The 15,486-nt window shown below is 50.8% G+C and overlaps 1 protein-coding gene across 1 annotated transcript in view; it reads left to right on the forward strand.

Annotated features, from left to right (window-relative positions):
• The window catches only part of LOC123742542 (mastermind-like protein 3), a 229,890-nt gene that overhangs the window by 62,257 nt on the left and 152,147 nt on the right, over positions 1–15,486 (forward strand). The window contains exons 2-5 of the mRNA XM_045717598.1: positions 7,806–7,983; positions 8,016–8,554; positions 10,007–10,229; positions 10,412–10,974. Of these exons, the coding sequence (XP_045573554.1) occupies positions 7,806–7,983; positions 8,016–8,554; positions 10,007–10,229; positions 10,412–10,974 (1,503 nt within the window). The remainder of the gene's footprint in view (positions 1–7,805; positions 7,984–8,015; positions 8,555–10,006; positions 10,230–10,411; positions 10,975–15,486) is intronic.

Consider the following 15,486-nt stretch of genomic DNA (forward strand, 5'->3'; position numbering starts at 1 on the left):
TCATATCCTCTCTCCTCCACTCTCTCCTCCTCTCTCTTCATATCCTCTCTCCTCCACTCTCTCCTCCTCTCTCTCTTCATATCCTCTCTCCTCCACTCTCTCCTTCTCTCTCTCTTCATATCCTCTCTCCTCCTTTCTCTCCTCTCTCTCTCTTCATATCCTCTCTCCTCCACTCTCTCCTTCTCTCTCTCTTCATATCCTCTCTCCTCCACTCTCTCCTCCTTTCTCTCCTCTCTTCATATCCTCTCTCCTCCTTTCTCTCCTCTCTCTTCATATCCTCTCTCCTCCTCTCTCTCCTCCACTCTCTCCTCCTCTCTCTCATATCCTCTCTCCTCCACTCTCTCCTCTCTCTCCTCCACTCTCTCCTCCTCTCTCTCTTCATATCCTCTCTCCTCCACTCTCTCCTCTCTCTCCTCCACTCTCTCCTCCTCTCTCTCTTCATATCCTCTCTCCTCCTCTCTCTCTTCATATCCTCTCTCCTCCGCTCTCTCCTCCTCTCTCTTCATATCCTTTCTCCTCCACTCTCTCCTCTTCTCTCTCTCCTCTCTCTCTTCATATCCTCTCTCCTCCACTCTCTCCTTCTCTCTCTCTTCATATCCTCTCTCCTCCACTCTCTCCTTCTCTCTCTCTTCATATCCTCTCTCCTCCTTTCTCTCCTCTCTCTCTTCATATCCTCTCTCCTCCTTTCTCTCCTCTCTCTCTTCATATCCTCTCTCCTCCTCTCTCTCCTCCTCTCTCTCTTCATATCCTCTCGCCTCCACTCTCTCCTCCTCTCTCTCTTCATATCCTCTCGCCTCCACTCTCTCCTCTCTCTTCATATCCTCTCTCCTCCTTTCTCTCCTCTCTCTTCATATCCTCTCTCCTCCTCTCTCTCCTCCTCTCTCTCTTCATATCCTCTCTCCTCCTCTCTCTCTTCATATCCTCTCTCCTCCTTTCTCTCCTCTCTCTCTCTTCATATCCTCTCTCCTCCTTTCTCCCTCTCTCTCTTCATATCCTCTCTCCTCCTTTCTCTCTCTCTCTCTTCATATCCTCTCTCTCTCTCTCCTCCACTCTCTCCTCCTCTCTCTCTTCATATCCTCTCGCCTCCACTCTCTCCTCTCTCTCCTCCACTCTCTCCTCCTCTCTCTCTTCATATCCTCTCTCCTCCTCTCTCTCTTCATATCCTCTCTCCTTCTCTCTCTCTTCATATCCTCTCTCCTCCACTCTCTCCTTCTCTCTCTCTTCATATCCTCTCTCCTCCTTTCTCTCCTCTCTCTCTTCATATCCTCTCTCCTCCTTTCTCTCCTCCTCTCTCTCTTCATATCCTCTCTCCTCCTCTCTCTCCTCCTCTCTCTCTTCATATCCTCTCGTCTCCACTCTCTCCTCTCTCTTCATATCCTCTCTCCTCCTTTCTCTCCTCTCTCTTCATATCCTCTCTCCTCCTCTCTCTCCTCCTCTCTCTCTTCATATCCTCTCTCCTCCTCTCTCTCTTCATATCCTCTCTCCTCCTCTCTCTCCTCCTCTCTCTCTTCATATCCTCTCTCCTCCTCTCTCTTCATATCCTCTCTCCTCCTCTCTCTCTTCATATCATCTCTCCTCCTCTCTCTCTTCATATCCTCTCTCCTCCACTCTCTCCTTCTCTCGCTCTTCATATTCTCTCTCCCTCTCCTCTCTTTCTCCTTCTCTCTTTTCATATCCTCCACTCTCTCCCTCTCTCTCTCTTCATAACCTCTCTCCCTCTCCTCTCTTTCTCTCTTTCATATGCTCTCTTTCTCCTTCTCTCTTTTCATATCCTCCACTCTCTCTCCCCCCTCTCATCCTATTCTCTTGTGTATGTCCTCTTCCCCTCGTTTCTCTCTCCCTCCGTCTATACACCACCTCCCCCCTCTCTCCTCTCAGATAATGATTAAGTGCTAACATGCGTTCGTTAACACGCTGTCGTTCGCCCTGGAAGAAACTCTCCTCTGTCTAGAGAGGAGCGACGCCGCAGAGCACCCCCTTCTCCCTCTGTCTAGAGAGGAGCGACGCCGCAGAGCACCCCCTTCTCCCTCTGTCTAGAGAGGAGCGACGCCGCAGAGCACCCCCTTCTCCCTCTGTCTAGAGAGGAGCGACGCCGCAGAGCACCCCCTTCTCCCTCTGTCTAGAGAGGAGCGACGCCGCAGAGCACCCCATTCTCCCTCTGTCTAGAGAGGAGCGACGCCGCTGAGCACCCCCTTCTCCCTCTGTCTAGAGAGGAGCGACGCCGCGGAGCACCCCCTTCTCCCTCTGTCTAGAGAGGAGCGACGCCGCAGAGCACCCCATTCTCCCTCTGTCTAGAGAGGAGCGACGCCAAGAGCACTCCATTCTCCCTCTGTCTAGAGAGGAGCGACGCCGCAGAGCACCCCCCTTCTCCCTCTGTCTAGAGAGGAGGGACGCCGCAGAGCACCCCCTTCTCTCTCTGTCTAGAGAGGAGCGACGCCGCGGAGCACCCTCTTCTCTCTCTGTCTAGAGAGGAGCGACGCCGCGGAGCACCCCCTTCTCTCTGTCTAGAGAGGAGCGACGCCGCGAGCACCCCTTCTCTCTCTGTCTAGAGAGGAGCGACGGCGCCGGAGCACCCCCTTCTCCCTCTGTCTAGAGAGGAGCGACGCCGCGGAGCACCCCCTTCTCTCTCTGTCTAGAGAGGAGCGACGCCGCGGAGCATCCCCTTCTCTCTCTGTCTAGAGAGGAGCGACGCCGCGGAGCACCCCCTTCTCTCTCTGTGTAGAGAGGAGCGACGCCGCTGGAGCACCCCTTCTCTCTCTGTGTAGAGAGGAGCGACGCCGCGGAGCACCCCCTTCTCTCTCTGTGTAGAGAGGAGCGACGCCGCGGAGCACCCCTTTTCTCTCTGTGTAGAGAGGAGCGACGCCTGAGCACCCCCTTCTCTCTGTGTAGAGAGGAGCGACGCCTTGCGGAGCACCCCCTTCTCTCTCTGTCTAGAGAGGAGCGACGCCGCGGAGCACCCCATTCTCCCTCTGTCTAGAGAGGAGCGACGCCGCAGAGCACCCCCTTCTCCCTCTGTCTAGAGAGGAGCGACGCCGCAGAGCACCCCCTTCTCCCTCTGTCTAGAGAGGAGCGACGCCGCAGAGCACCCCATTCTCCCTCTGTCTAGAGAGGAGCGACGCCGCAGAGCACTCCATTCTCCCTCTGTCTAGAGAGGAGCGACGCCGCAGAGCACCCCCTTCTCCCTCTGTCTAGAGAGGAGGGACGCCGCAGAGCACCCCCTTCTCTCTCTGTCTAGAGAGGAGCGACGCCGCGGAGCACCCTCTTCTCTCTCTGTCTAGAGAGGAGCGACGCCGCGGAGCACCCCCTTCTCTCTCTGTCTAGAGAGGAGCGACGCCGCGGAGTATCCCCTTCTCTCTCTGTCTAGAGAGGAGCGACGCCATGAGCACCCCTTCTCTCTCTGTCTAGAGAGGAGCGACGCCGGAGCACCCCTTCTCTCTCTGTCTAGAGAGGAGCGACGGCGCGGAGCACCCCCTTCTCCCTCTGTCTAGAGAGGAGCGACGCCGCGGAGCACCCCTTCTCTCTCTGTCTAGAGAGGAGCGACGCCGCGGAGCATCCCCTTCTCTCTCTGTCTAGAGAGGAGCGACGCCGCGGAGCACCCCTTCTCTCTCTGTGTAGAGAGGAGCGACGCCGCGGAGCACCCCTTCTCTCTCTGTGTAGAGAGGAGCGACGCCGTGAGCACCCCTTCTCTCTCTGTGTAGAGAGGAGCGACGCCGTGGAGCACCCCTTCTCTCTCTGTGTAGAGAGGAGCGACGTCGCGAGCACCCCTTCTCTCTCTGTGTAGAGAGGAGCGACGCCGCGGAGCACCCCTTCTCTCTCTGTGTAGAGAGGAGCGACGCCCTGGAGCACCCCCTTCTCCCTCTGTCTAGAGAGGAGCGACGCCGCAGAGCACCCCCTTCTCCCTCTGTCTAGAGAGGAGCGACGCCGCAGAGCACCCCCTTCTCTCTCTGTCTAGAGAGGAGCGACGCCGCAGAGCACCCCATTCTCCCTCTGTCTAGAGAGGAGCGACGCCGCAGAGCACCCCCCTTCTCCCTCTGTCTAGAGAGGAGCGACGCCGCAGAGCACCCCCTTCTCCCTCTGTCTAGAGAGGAGCGACGCCGCAGAGCACCCCATTCTCCCTCTGTCTAGAGAGGAGCGACGCCGCAGAGCACTCCATTCTCCCTCTGTCTAGAGAGGAGCGACGCCGCAGAGCACCCCCTTCTCCCTCTGTCTAGAGAGGAGGGACGCCGCAGAGCACCCCCTTCTCTCTCTGTCTAGAGAGGAGCGACGCCGGGAGCACCCTCTTCTCTCTCTGTCTAGAGAGGAGCGACGCCGTGAGCACCCCTTCTCTCTCTGTCTAGAGAGGAGCGACGCCTGGAGCATCCCCTTCTCTCTCTGTCTAGAGAGGAGCGACGCCGCGGAGCACCCCCTTCTCTCTCTGTCTAGAGAGGAGCGACGCCGCGGAGCACCCCCTTCTCTCTCTGTCTAGAGAGGAGCGACGGCGCGGAGCACCCCCTTCTCCCTCTGTCTAGAGAGGAGCGACGCCGCGGAGCACCCCTTCTCTCTCTGTCTAGAGAGGAGCGACGCCGCGGAGCATCCCCTTCTCTCTCTGTCTAGAGAGGAGCGACGCCGCGGAGCACCCCTTCTCTCTCTGTGTAGAGAGGAGCGACGCCGCGGAGCACCCCTTCTCTCTCTGTGTAGAGAGGAGCGACGCCCGCGGAGCACCCCCTCTCTCTCTGTGTAGAGAGGAGCGACGCCGTGGAGCACCCCTTCTCTCTCTGTGTAGAGAGGAGCGACGCCCGGAGCACCCCTTCTCTCTCTGTGTAGAGAGGAGCGACGCCGCGGAGCACCCCCTTCTCTCTCTGTGTAGAGAGGAGCGACGCCGCGGAGCACCCCTTCTCTCTCTGTGTAGAGAGGAGCGACGCCGCGAGCACCCCCTTCTCTCTGTGTAGAGAGGAGCGACGCCGGGGAGCACCCCTTCTCTCTCTGTGTAGAGATGTTGTTGTCCCACCACATCTCTCTGTGTAGAGATGTTGTTGTCCCACCACATCTCTCTGTGTAGAGATGTTGTTGTCCCACCACATCTCTCTGTGTAGAGATGTTGTTGTCCCACCACATCTCTCTGTGTGGAGGGGCTGTGTTTTTCAGCGTACTACTTTGACTCTTCTATCTAATGTATTTTATACCGTAACAGTTCCTCCTGACCCGTACCCTTGTCCACTCCATTTTAGCCACTGCTAGATATGAGACTTTCCTCAGTAGTAAGACATGTTTACAGGTCATGACATCCTAACTAGGCACTGACAATACACCTGTATTATAGATAGGAGACCTTCTAGTGCCATCTCTGGGTTACCATGATACCCATCATCTCACCAATGACCACTGTTCTAACCATACTGGCTTACTGTATATCATACACGTCTCTCTCTCTCTCTCTCTCTCTCTCTCTCTCTCTCTCTCTCTCTCTCTCTCTCTCTCTCTCTCTCTCTCTCTCTCTCTCTCTCTCTCTCTCTCTCTCTCTCTCTCTCTCTCTCTCTCTCTCTCTCTCTCTCTCTCTCTCTCTCTCTTCTGCCTGCCAGTTGATTATGATAATGAAAGGGGAAACACTAAAGCACACTCCTCTGATCTCTCCCCTTTTCTCAGAAAACGGCCCTAAATGAGCCTGCTGTGATTGCTAATAGAGGTTTAGCGTTGCACTCTGTCTCTCGCTCTCTCTGTCTCTCGCTCTCTCTGTCTCTCGCTCTCTCTGTCTCTCGCTCTCTCTGTCTCTCGCTCTCTTTCTCTCGCTCTCTCTTTCTCTGTCTCTCGCTCTGTCTCTCGCTCTGTCTCTCGCTCTCGGTCTCGCTCTCTCTCTGTCTCTGTCTCTCTCTGTCTCTCTCTCTCGCCTTTTCTCTCAATGTCTAACTCAGCAAACAGTTATGAAGAAATATGTTTTCCTTTATTTATCTGGACTTAACCATAACCTCATTCGCCGATAAGAGACATTTCAGAGCTAACGTGTGATTTGAAGTTAATTTGAATGTAATGTAAAGTGTGTGAGTGCCATTGAAATGTGTTAACCTCTCTGGGGTATATGGGATGTTAACGTCCCACCTGCGGGACACACTATTCAACAGCCAGTGAAATAGCAGGGCGCCAAATTCAAAACAACAAAAATCTCATAATTCAAATTTCTCACACATACAAGTATTATACACCATTTTATAGATAAGACTCTCGTTAACCCAACCACATTGTCCGATTTCAAAAAGGCTTTACGGCGAAAGCAAAACATTAGATTATGTTAGGTCACCACCTAAACAAGAAAAGCCACACAGCCATTTTCCAAGCAAGGACAGGCGTCACAAAAACCAGAAATACAGCTAAAATTAAGCAATAACCTTTGATGATCTTCATCAGATGGCACTCATAGGACTTCATGTTACACAATACATGTATGTTTTGCTCGATAAAGTTCATATTTATATCAACAAAAAAACCATTTTACATTGGCCCGTAATGTTCAGAAATGTTTTTCCTTCAAAAACGTCCGGTGAATGAGCACATCAATTTATTGAAATACTCGCCATAAACGTTGATAAAATATTAAACTGTTATTCAAAGAATTACAGATAAACATCTCCTTTATGCAACCGCTGTGACAGATTTCAAAAAAGCTTCACGGGGAAAGCTCACTTTGCAATAATCTGAGTACGGCGCTCAGAAAAATACACCAGGCAATACAGATACCTGCCATTTTGGAGTCATCTAAAATCATAAATAGCATTAGAAATATTCACTTACCTTTGATGATCTTCATCAGAAGGCACTCCTAGGAATCCCAGGTCCACAATAAATGTTGTTTTGTTCAAATACCTCCTTGTTGTTTGCGCGTTCAGTAAGCTACTCCAAATGTAGGAAGCGCGCTGAAAATTTCAAGACGAAAAGTCAAAAAAAGTTATATTTATGTTCGTAGAAACATGTCAAACGATGTATAGAATCAATATTTAGGGCCTTTTTAACATAACTTCAATAATATTCCAACCGGACGATTCCATTGTCTTGAAAAATGTAATGGAACACAGCTATCTCTCATGTGAATGCGCGCCAATGAACTCATGTCTTTTCCTGAGTCAACAACTTCCAACTTCCTTTGTTCGCTCTCTGTTCACCATAGAAGCCTCAAACAACTTTCTAAAGACTGTTGACATCTAGTGGAAGCCTTAGGAAGTGCAAAAGGAACCTTAAGTCACTGTGTGTTAGTTAGGCAATCACTTGAAAAAACTACAAGCCTCAGATTTCCCACTTCCTGTATGGAATCTTCTCAGGTTTTTGCCTGCCATATGAGTTCTGTTATACTCACAGACATCATTCAAACAGTTTTAGAAACTGCATATCCTACCTTCTGAGTCTGAGTAGCAGGCAGTTTAATTTGGGCACGCCTTTCATCCGGACGTCAAAATACTGCCCCCTACCCTAGAGAAGTTAAATAGGCTCTGACTTGGGAAATATACAGGTACAGGTGTTGTCCCAGGAAGTTTTCCCCTGCTAACATATCTTCTGATCATCAGATCCAAAATGGCCTCTCTGTCTCTGTTTTCACATGCTAACATATCTTCTGATCATCAGATCTAAAATGGCCTCTCTGTCTCTGTTTTCACATGCTAACATGTCTTCTGATCATCAGATCTAAAATGGCCTCTCTGTCTCTGTTTTCACATGCTAACATATCTTCTGATCATCAGATCTAAAATGGCCTCTCTGTCTCTGTTTTCACATGCTAACATATCTTCTGATCATCAGATCCAAAATGGCCTCTGACACTTACCTGTTTCCCTGTCCCACAGCTCCAGGAGACAGTGAAGAGGAAACTGGACAGCGCACGCTCGCCCCTCAATGGTGACCAGAATGGGATCTGCGACGGGAGCTATTCCCCGACCACCAAAAGATTACGAAAAGACGGATCAGGATTGGGCGGACTGGACTCTCTCACGGGCCTCCCCAACAACGTCCCCCCATTTCCCCGCTCCACCAGATGGACATCAAACCTTTACTAGGAGTCGCTGGGAACGCCAACAACCCTAGCGTAAACAACAACAACGTCAATGTCAACAACTGTAACTCCGGTCCCGGCAGCAATGGTAGCCATGGCAACCACGCTGGCAGCGGCTTGGGCTCAGGTCGCCCGGGTGATGTCAAGCTCAACGGCGATCTCCCCAACATCAAGCTCAACGGTTCCTTAGACCTCGAGGACGGCTTCGGACTCCTCAAAGACCTCAAACAGGAGCCGCTCGACGACGGGGGAGGGATTGAGTCGTCGGATACGTCCTTGTCCAATCAGAACAAGCTGTTTTCGGACATCAACCTGAATGACCAGGAGTGGCAGGAGCTGATAGATGAGCTGGCCAATACGGTGCCGGAGGACGACATGCAGGACCTCTTCAATGAAGACTTTGAGGAGAAGAAGGAGGCAGAGTTTACCAGGCCGGCCAATCAGACCCCGGTACCGCAGGACCCGCCTCCTATGGGCACAGTGGCTCATCAACCGACGAACCAAGCGCAGGGGGCGTCACAAGTCCCCATGGGTTCCCCACAGGTACCTTTTGATTTGGTTTATTAAGGGTTAATAGCAAACCTATTGTTTTTTAGTGTTGCTCTCTCTCGCTCTGTCTGTCTGTCTGTCTGTCTGTCTGTCTGTCTGTCTCTCTGTCTGTCTGTCTGTCTGTCTGTCTGTCTGTCTGTCTGTCTGTCTGTCTGTCTGTCTGTCTGTGTCTCTCTCTCGCGCTCTCTCTCTCGCGCTCTCTCTCGCGCTCTCTCTCTCGCGCTCTCGCGCTCTCTTGCTCTCTGTAGCAGCTCCTCTCCTCTCTTCCCTCCATCTCTTTAACCAGCCCTACTCCTCCTGTTCTCTCTCTCCTCCTCTCTCTCCTCCACTCTCTCATCCTCTCTCTCTTCAGCTTCATTAAGTAGTACCCGCAAAGCACCAGTCTAACCGTCAACAGTGAAGAGGCTACTCCGGGATACTGGCCTTCTAGGCAGAGTTTCAAGAAAAAGCCATATCTCAGACAGGCCAGTAAAATATAAAATATTAAGTTGGGCAAAATAACACTGGAACTCTGCCTAGAAGACCAGCATCCCGGAGTCGCCTCTTCACTGTTGACATTGAGACTGGTGTTTTGCAGGTACTATTTAAGGAAGCTGCCAGTTGAGGACTTGTGAGGCGTCTGTTTCTCAAACTAGACACTCTAATGTACTTGTCCTCTTGCTCAGTTGTGCACCGGGGCCTCCCACATCTCTTCCTATTCTGGTTAGAGACAGTTTGTGCTGTTCTGTGAAGGGAGTAGTACACAGCGTTGTACGAGATTTTCAGTTTCTTGGCAATTTCTCACATGGAATAGCTTTCATTCCTCAGAACAAGAATAGACTGACGAGTTTAAGAAGAAAGTTATTTTTTTCTGGTCATTTTGACCTTGTAATCGAACCCACAAATGTTGATGCTTCAGAAACTCAACTAGTCTAAAGAAGTTTTATTGCTTCTTTTTTCCTAATGTGAGACTCTACCCCATATAACTTCACATGTTGTTATGCTGTTTTTGGTTGTAGATGGTTTTCAATAGTTCAATAGTAAAGCATGTGATTGTTCCATTCTCTTAACGTTGCTATTACTTAAATACTGGCTGTCAAATGATACCAATTGTTATATTTACATTCTTAAAAATAACTTGGTCTGAAATAATGTCACCGAGTGGCCCATAGGTGGCGCTGTTATAAGCAGTCTCACTTAAATCATCATATTCGCCGCTCATTTGAACGTGAGACTTGAAACTTTGTATGTAGGTGTCTTTCCTCATGCTGAACAAATTTGCCTGAAGGACCCATAAGTTCCGTCAGAATAGATGTGATAGAAAGACAGTGGTTGTGGTCTTGTTTGAATATGATGTGATTGAAATGTGATTGTGCCTCTACTGCTTGTTATTACAGTACGTTGTCCATGTTATTCTGGGATATGAAATGTAGCTGTTTTCTGTAATGTAATGATTCCTCTCCCCAGGTCCGGCCGTCATCTTCGGGCCCTCAGTTTGCCACCGCCGCCAACGGAACACCGCCCCAGCAGCCTTTGCAGCAGTCCCCACAGGTCGCCATGGCCTCAGGCTCCCCTCTCCCCAACTGTGTGGCCCGGTCGCCACAGACACCCACCCAGGCCCAGACGCAGTCCGGACCCAGACCAGGGAACGGATTTATGATGAACACAGGCCAAGGTGTGGGCCAGGCAGGTACAGGATCTAATGGCCCTGGAGTCCCCACCGGGCCTGGCCCGGTGACCTCTGACCTGTCGCCTGCTGAGCAACTCAAAGCGATGGCGGCACAGCAGCGCGCTAAGCTAATGCAGCAGCAGAAACAACAGCAGCAGCAGCAGCAGCAGGCTAACTGGTCCCCTGCCGGGCGCTCCAACCAGCCCCCTACGCCTCTGGTCCTTTCAACCAACAGGACAAGCCCAACAGCCCAATGATGTACCCACCTCAAGCCTTCAACCCTGGCCCACAGGGCCCCCTGGTGGCTGGGATGACCTCAAGCAACGGCCCCAAAGCTCCCATGAACAACTACCTCCCTCAGAACCCCCACAACCACATGGGCATGATAAGTCAACAACAACAGACAAACAACATGGGCGCCCAACAGAACACCCTCTCTAAACAACAACAACAGCAACTACAACAGCAGCACACGGCAGCCATGTTGTCCTACAACAACACCAAGCCGCTGAGTCACTTCAGCACCATGGGGGTCGATCACATGGGGCAGAGGATGACCCCGCCCATGGGGTCACAGGTCAAGAACCCCATGATGCCCCCATACATGCAGCAGGGAGGGGTACAGGGGGCGGGGCCGGGTCAGACCCAGGGACCAATCCCGGGCCAGACGGCTCACCTCAGCGAGGAGCAGAAGAGGATGCTGCTGATGAAGCAGAAGGTGCTGAACCAGAGCATGCCCTACAGCGCCATGCAGCCCCATGGACAGGTAGGACGGATGCCATTTTGGATCTGTTGCAGGCTTTGTAATGTGGAATTGGTGAAACTGGAGCAGAAAACCATTTTGGCTCTGGTTTAGTTTGTGTGGTGCTTTTTACTGTGTGGGATTGGTGATTCTGGAGAATGGCTTTGTGTAGATCTTTTTACAGTATTGAGTTGGATCACCATTATGGCTCTGGTTGTTTTTCGGGACAACTTTTTACAGTCTGAATAAGTGGTGATTACTGTGTCGTGCAGAACGCGAGCCGTCTTGTCTTCTGGTTGTGCTTTGTACAATGCTATATTGGTGAAACTAGTGTCCATTTTGGTTGTGTTTGTTTCTGTAATGGTGCATTCTACAGTGTGGATTTAGAAATGGAAGTCCCATTTGCAATGTTCAGACAGGCATCACAGACGGTGATGCTCTCAGCACAAGGCCTAAACACTTCTTTCTGCTTATTGTTTGTCCTTGAGAGAGGAGAGCTAGTGTTCTGATGAAAACTGATCTCTCTGTCTGTCTCTCCTCTGTCTGTCTCTCCTCTGTCTGTCTCTCCTCTGTCTGTCTCTCCTCTGTCTGTCTCTCCTCTGTCTGTCTCTCCTCTGTCTGTCTCTCCTCTGTCTGTCTGTCTCTCCTCTGTCTGTCTGTCTCTCTCCTCTGTCTGTCTGTCTCTCTCCTCTGTCTGTCTGTCTCTCCTCTGTCTGTCTCTCCTCTGTCTGTCTCTCCTCTGTCTGTCTCTCCTCTGTCTGTCTCTCTCCTCTGTCTGTCTGTCTCTCTCCTCTGTCTGTCTGTCTCTCTCCTCTGTCTGTCTGTCTCTCTCCTCTGTCTGTCTGTCTCTCTCCTCTGTCTGTCCTCTGTCTGTCTGTCTGTCTCTCCTCTGTCTGTCTCTCTCTCCTCTGTCTGTCTCTCTCTCCTCTGTCTGTCTCTCTCTCCTCTGTCTACTATAACTGCGTATAGAACCAAACAGTAGTTTACATTTTTCAGTCAGGAATCCAGTTTTAAAAATGAGCGTCCTGGAAACATTCTGATTCTAGAAACTTGATTTATAAAACTCCTACAAGGTGCAGCGGTGGCGGCGGGGCAAGACAAAATGGCGCCGGACGGGCGGTTGCCCCAGTAACAAGCTACAGTAGTACTGGCAGGAAAATGGTGAAAGGTATTGATGCCTTTGCACCACAAGCAGCAGCCTCCTTCTCTTCTTCTCCCTCTCTCCTCCCTCCTCTTCCTCTCCTCCCTCCCTGATAGTCTATCGGTTGGTCATTTAGGGCGCTAACGTGAGGCTTAACGAATCCGTACTTCATATCCCCATCCGTCACAGTCGAGCTCAGATTGAAGTACCTCTCTCACTACTAGGATAGCGGCTAGCTGGGGCTATTTGTTTTGCCAACCTAGCCTAGTGGTTAGCGTAGCAGCTGGCTACTCAATAGGGTGGCAATCCATCACAGCTTGATAATGATAAGGCGCTAAACCAACCTCAGTTATCGAGCTAGCCATTGAGCTACCGTGTAGTTAGTAGCTAGTGGTTAAGATTAAGGGTTGGGTAGCTTGCTAAATGCTAATGCTAGCTAATACTATGTTGAATGCAAAGTGACTGTCTGAGTGGAAGTCTTTGTGTTTGTGTTAGCTAAACGGTGTGTGTGTGTGCTTCAGAAGGAGTGTGTGCTTCAGTGTGTTATCGAGTGGAGTGTGTGTGTGTTATCGAGTGGAGGGGAGGCGAGCGGCAGTTAAACGTGGCGCTGGCCCTTTAAGAGGAGGGGATAAACCCATTAGCTCATGACCAGTGAATTACTGTCATTAGAGATGGAGGTGTGTGTACACCCTCTGCTTCTCCCTCTCTCTCTTTCCCTTTAAACAGACACACTCCCTCTCTCTCTTTCCCTTTAAACAGACACACTCCCTCTCTCTCTTTCCCTTTAAACAGACACACTCCCTCTCTCTCTTTCCCTTTAAACAGACACACTCCCTCTCTCTCTTTCCCTTTAAACAGACACACTCCCTCTCTCTCTCTTTCCCTTTAAACAGACACACTCCCTCTCTCTCTTTCCCTTTAAACAGACACACTCCCTCTCTCTCTTTCCCTTTAAACAGACACACTCCCTCTCTCTCTTTCCCTTTAAACAGACACACTCCCTCTCTCTCTTTCCCTTTAAACAGACACACTCCCTCTCTCTCTTTCCCTTTAAACAGACACACTCCCTCTCTCTCTCTTTCCCTTTAAACAGACACACTCCCTCTCTCTCTTTCCCTTTAAACAGACACACTCCCTCTCTCTCTTTCCCTTTACAGACACACTCCCTCTCTCTCTTTCCCTTTAAACAGACACACTCCCTCTCTCTCTTTCCCTTTAAACAGACACACTCCCTCTCTCTCTTTCCCTTTAAACAGACACACTCCCTCTCTCTCTTTCCCTTTAAACAGACACACTCCCTCTCTCTCTTTCCCTTTAAACAGACACACTCCCTCTCTCTCTTTCCCTTTACAGACACACTCCCTCTCTCTCTTTCCCTTTAAACAGACACACTCCCTCTCTCTCTTTCCCTTTAAACAGACACACTCCCTCTCTCTCTTTCCCTTTAAACAGACACACTCCCTCTCTCTCTTTCCCTTTAAACAGACACACTCCCTCTCTCTCTTTCCCTTTAAACAGACACACTCCCTCTCTCTCTTTCCCTTTAAACAGACACACTCCCTCTCTCTCTTTCCCTTTAAACAGACACACTCCCTCTCTCTCTTTCCCTTTACACAGACACACTCCCTCTCTCTCTTTCCCTTTACAGACACACTCCCTCTCTCTCTTTCCCTTTAAACAGACACACTCCCTCTCTCTCTTTCCCTTTACAGACACTCTCCCAGTCTGTAACCCCTTCTCTCTCGTTTCTCTCTTGTTCATGATATGCCTACAGTCACCCTCTTCCCCCTCGTTCCCTCTCTTCTCTCTCTTCCCCCTATGCCAGCAGCACTCAGCACCAATAAACAAGACGATTTATTAAAATGAGGGCTTTGCGGCTGCCGCCCGAGGAAAGAGCGGGAGAGAAACTGAGAGAGAGGAAGGAGAGAGGGACCGAAAGAGAAAGAGACTGAGAGAGAGATTTATATGAAGAAAAACAGGAGAATGGGAGAAAGAGTGGATGTGGACTAAAGAAGCAAAGAGCAAGAAAGAGAAGGGAAGGAAAAGGAGAGAGATTTATGACAGGAGGAGGAGATGTATGAGCGAGGGAAGGAGAGGATGTGAAAGACAGAGGAGACAGAAAGAAGCAGAAGGAAAGGGAGGATTGGGAGGGGGAACAGAAAGGTGTGAAGACTACCTACCTGTTATTCATATTGCTGTGTCTTTTTACATATTTTGTTCCACTTGACCCTTCAAATAAAACAGGGCTTTAATGATTTCTACTGATCCAGACGGTCTATCAAACAGCACAGGGCTTATCGGACTGACTCAAATGGAAAATAAATATGTTTGTGTGTGTGTGTCGGGAGGGGTTGATGTTGGCAGTGTTTATCTCCTCCCACGGCCCCCTGGGTAAAGCCGTGTGTATGCTGTCTTTGATGGTGTGTGTGTGTGTGTGTTTTATGCAGGAGGGGTAATATTAGCACTGTCATCTCACAGGTGTCTGGGTTAAAACCCTGTGTGTGTGTGTGTGTGTGTGTGTGTGTGTGTGTGTGTGTGTGTGTGTGTGTGTGTGTGTGTGTGTGTGTGTGTGTGTGTGTGTGTGTGTGTGTGTGTGTGTGTGTGTGTGTTGCAGGAGGGGTAATAATACCACTGTTTATCCCCCACAGCACCACTGTGTATATCCCTGGGTAGACGCTGGTGTGTGTGTTGTCTCACAGGTGGCTGGGTTAGACCCCTCTTTCTCCGCGTGTGTATGGTGTGTTTGTGCAGTGTATCCCTGTGTGTGTGTGTGTAAGCTAATCCTGTTAGCAGCTGTTTAGAGAGACTTCAGCCTGGCTCTTCAAAAGCTCGTTAGTCAAGCTTTAATTGTCGTCGGCTCCCTCGCTTTGCATATCACCATGACGCTAATTTATGCTCTGTCGGCGGCACGGTTACCGTCGCGGTGGTGCCTGGCTGGCAGGCTGTCGCCGTGGAAGCGGCTAGGTGGGGGTTAGAGAGAGATATGGTGTGTGTGTGTGTGTGTGTGTGTGTGTGTGTGTGTGTGGGGGGTTGGGCTGGGCTGGGCGAAGCAAGCTAAATGTGCGTGGGCGGGTCTCTTAGGCTGTGATCTGAATAATGATTGGTGGAAATGAGATTGACAGGTGTGGAGATCTCTGGAGAGCTGGTGTCATCCAATTAAATGGGAGCGAGGGGTGTGTGTGTGTGTGTGTGTGTGTGTGTGTGGCTGAACCCCACATGGTGACTGCAGGCGGTACTGCTGCCACTGCTAGTGCTAATAGCCCTGTGAGTCACGGCACACGGCCCCCTCACACACACACACACACACACACACACACACACACACACACACACACACACACACTGCAAACAAACAGACACACACACGGTCAAACACCCACAGGCACACACCAGCC

This window comes from Salmo salar, chromosome ssa04, assembly GCF_905237065.1.
Source record: "Salmo salar chromosome ssa04, Ssal_v3.1, whole genome shotgun sequence".
Taxonomy (NCBI): Eukaryota; Metazoa; Chordata; class Actinopteri; order Salmoniformes; family Salmonidae; genus Salmo; species Salmo salar.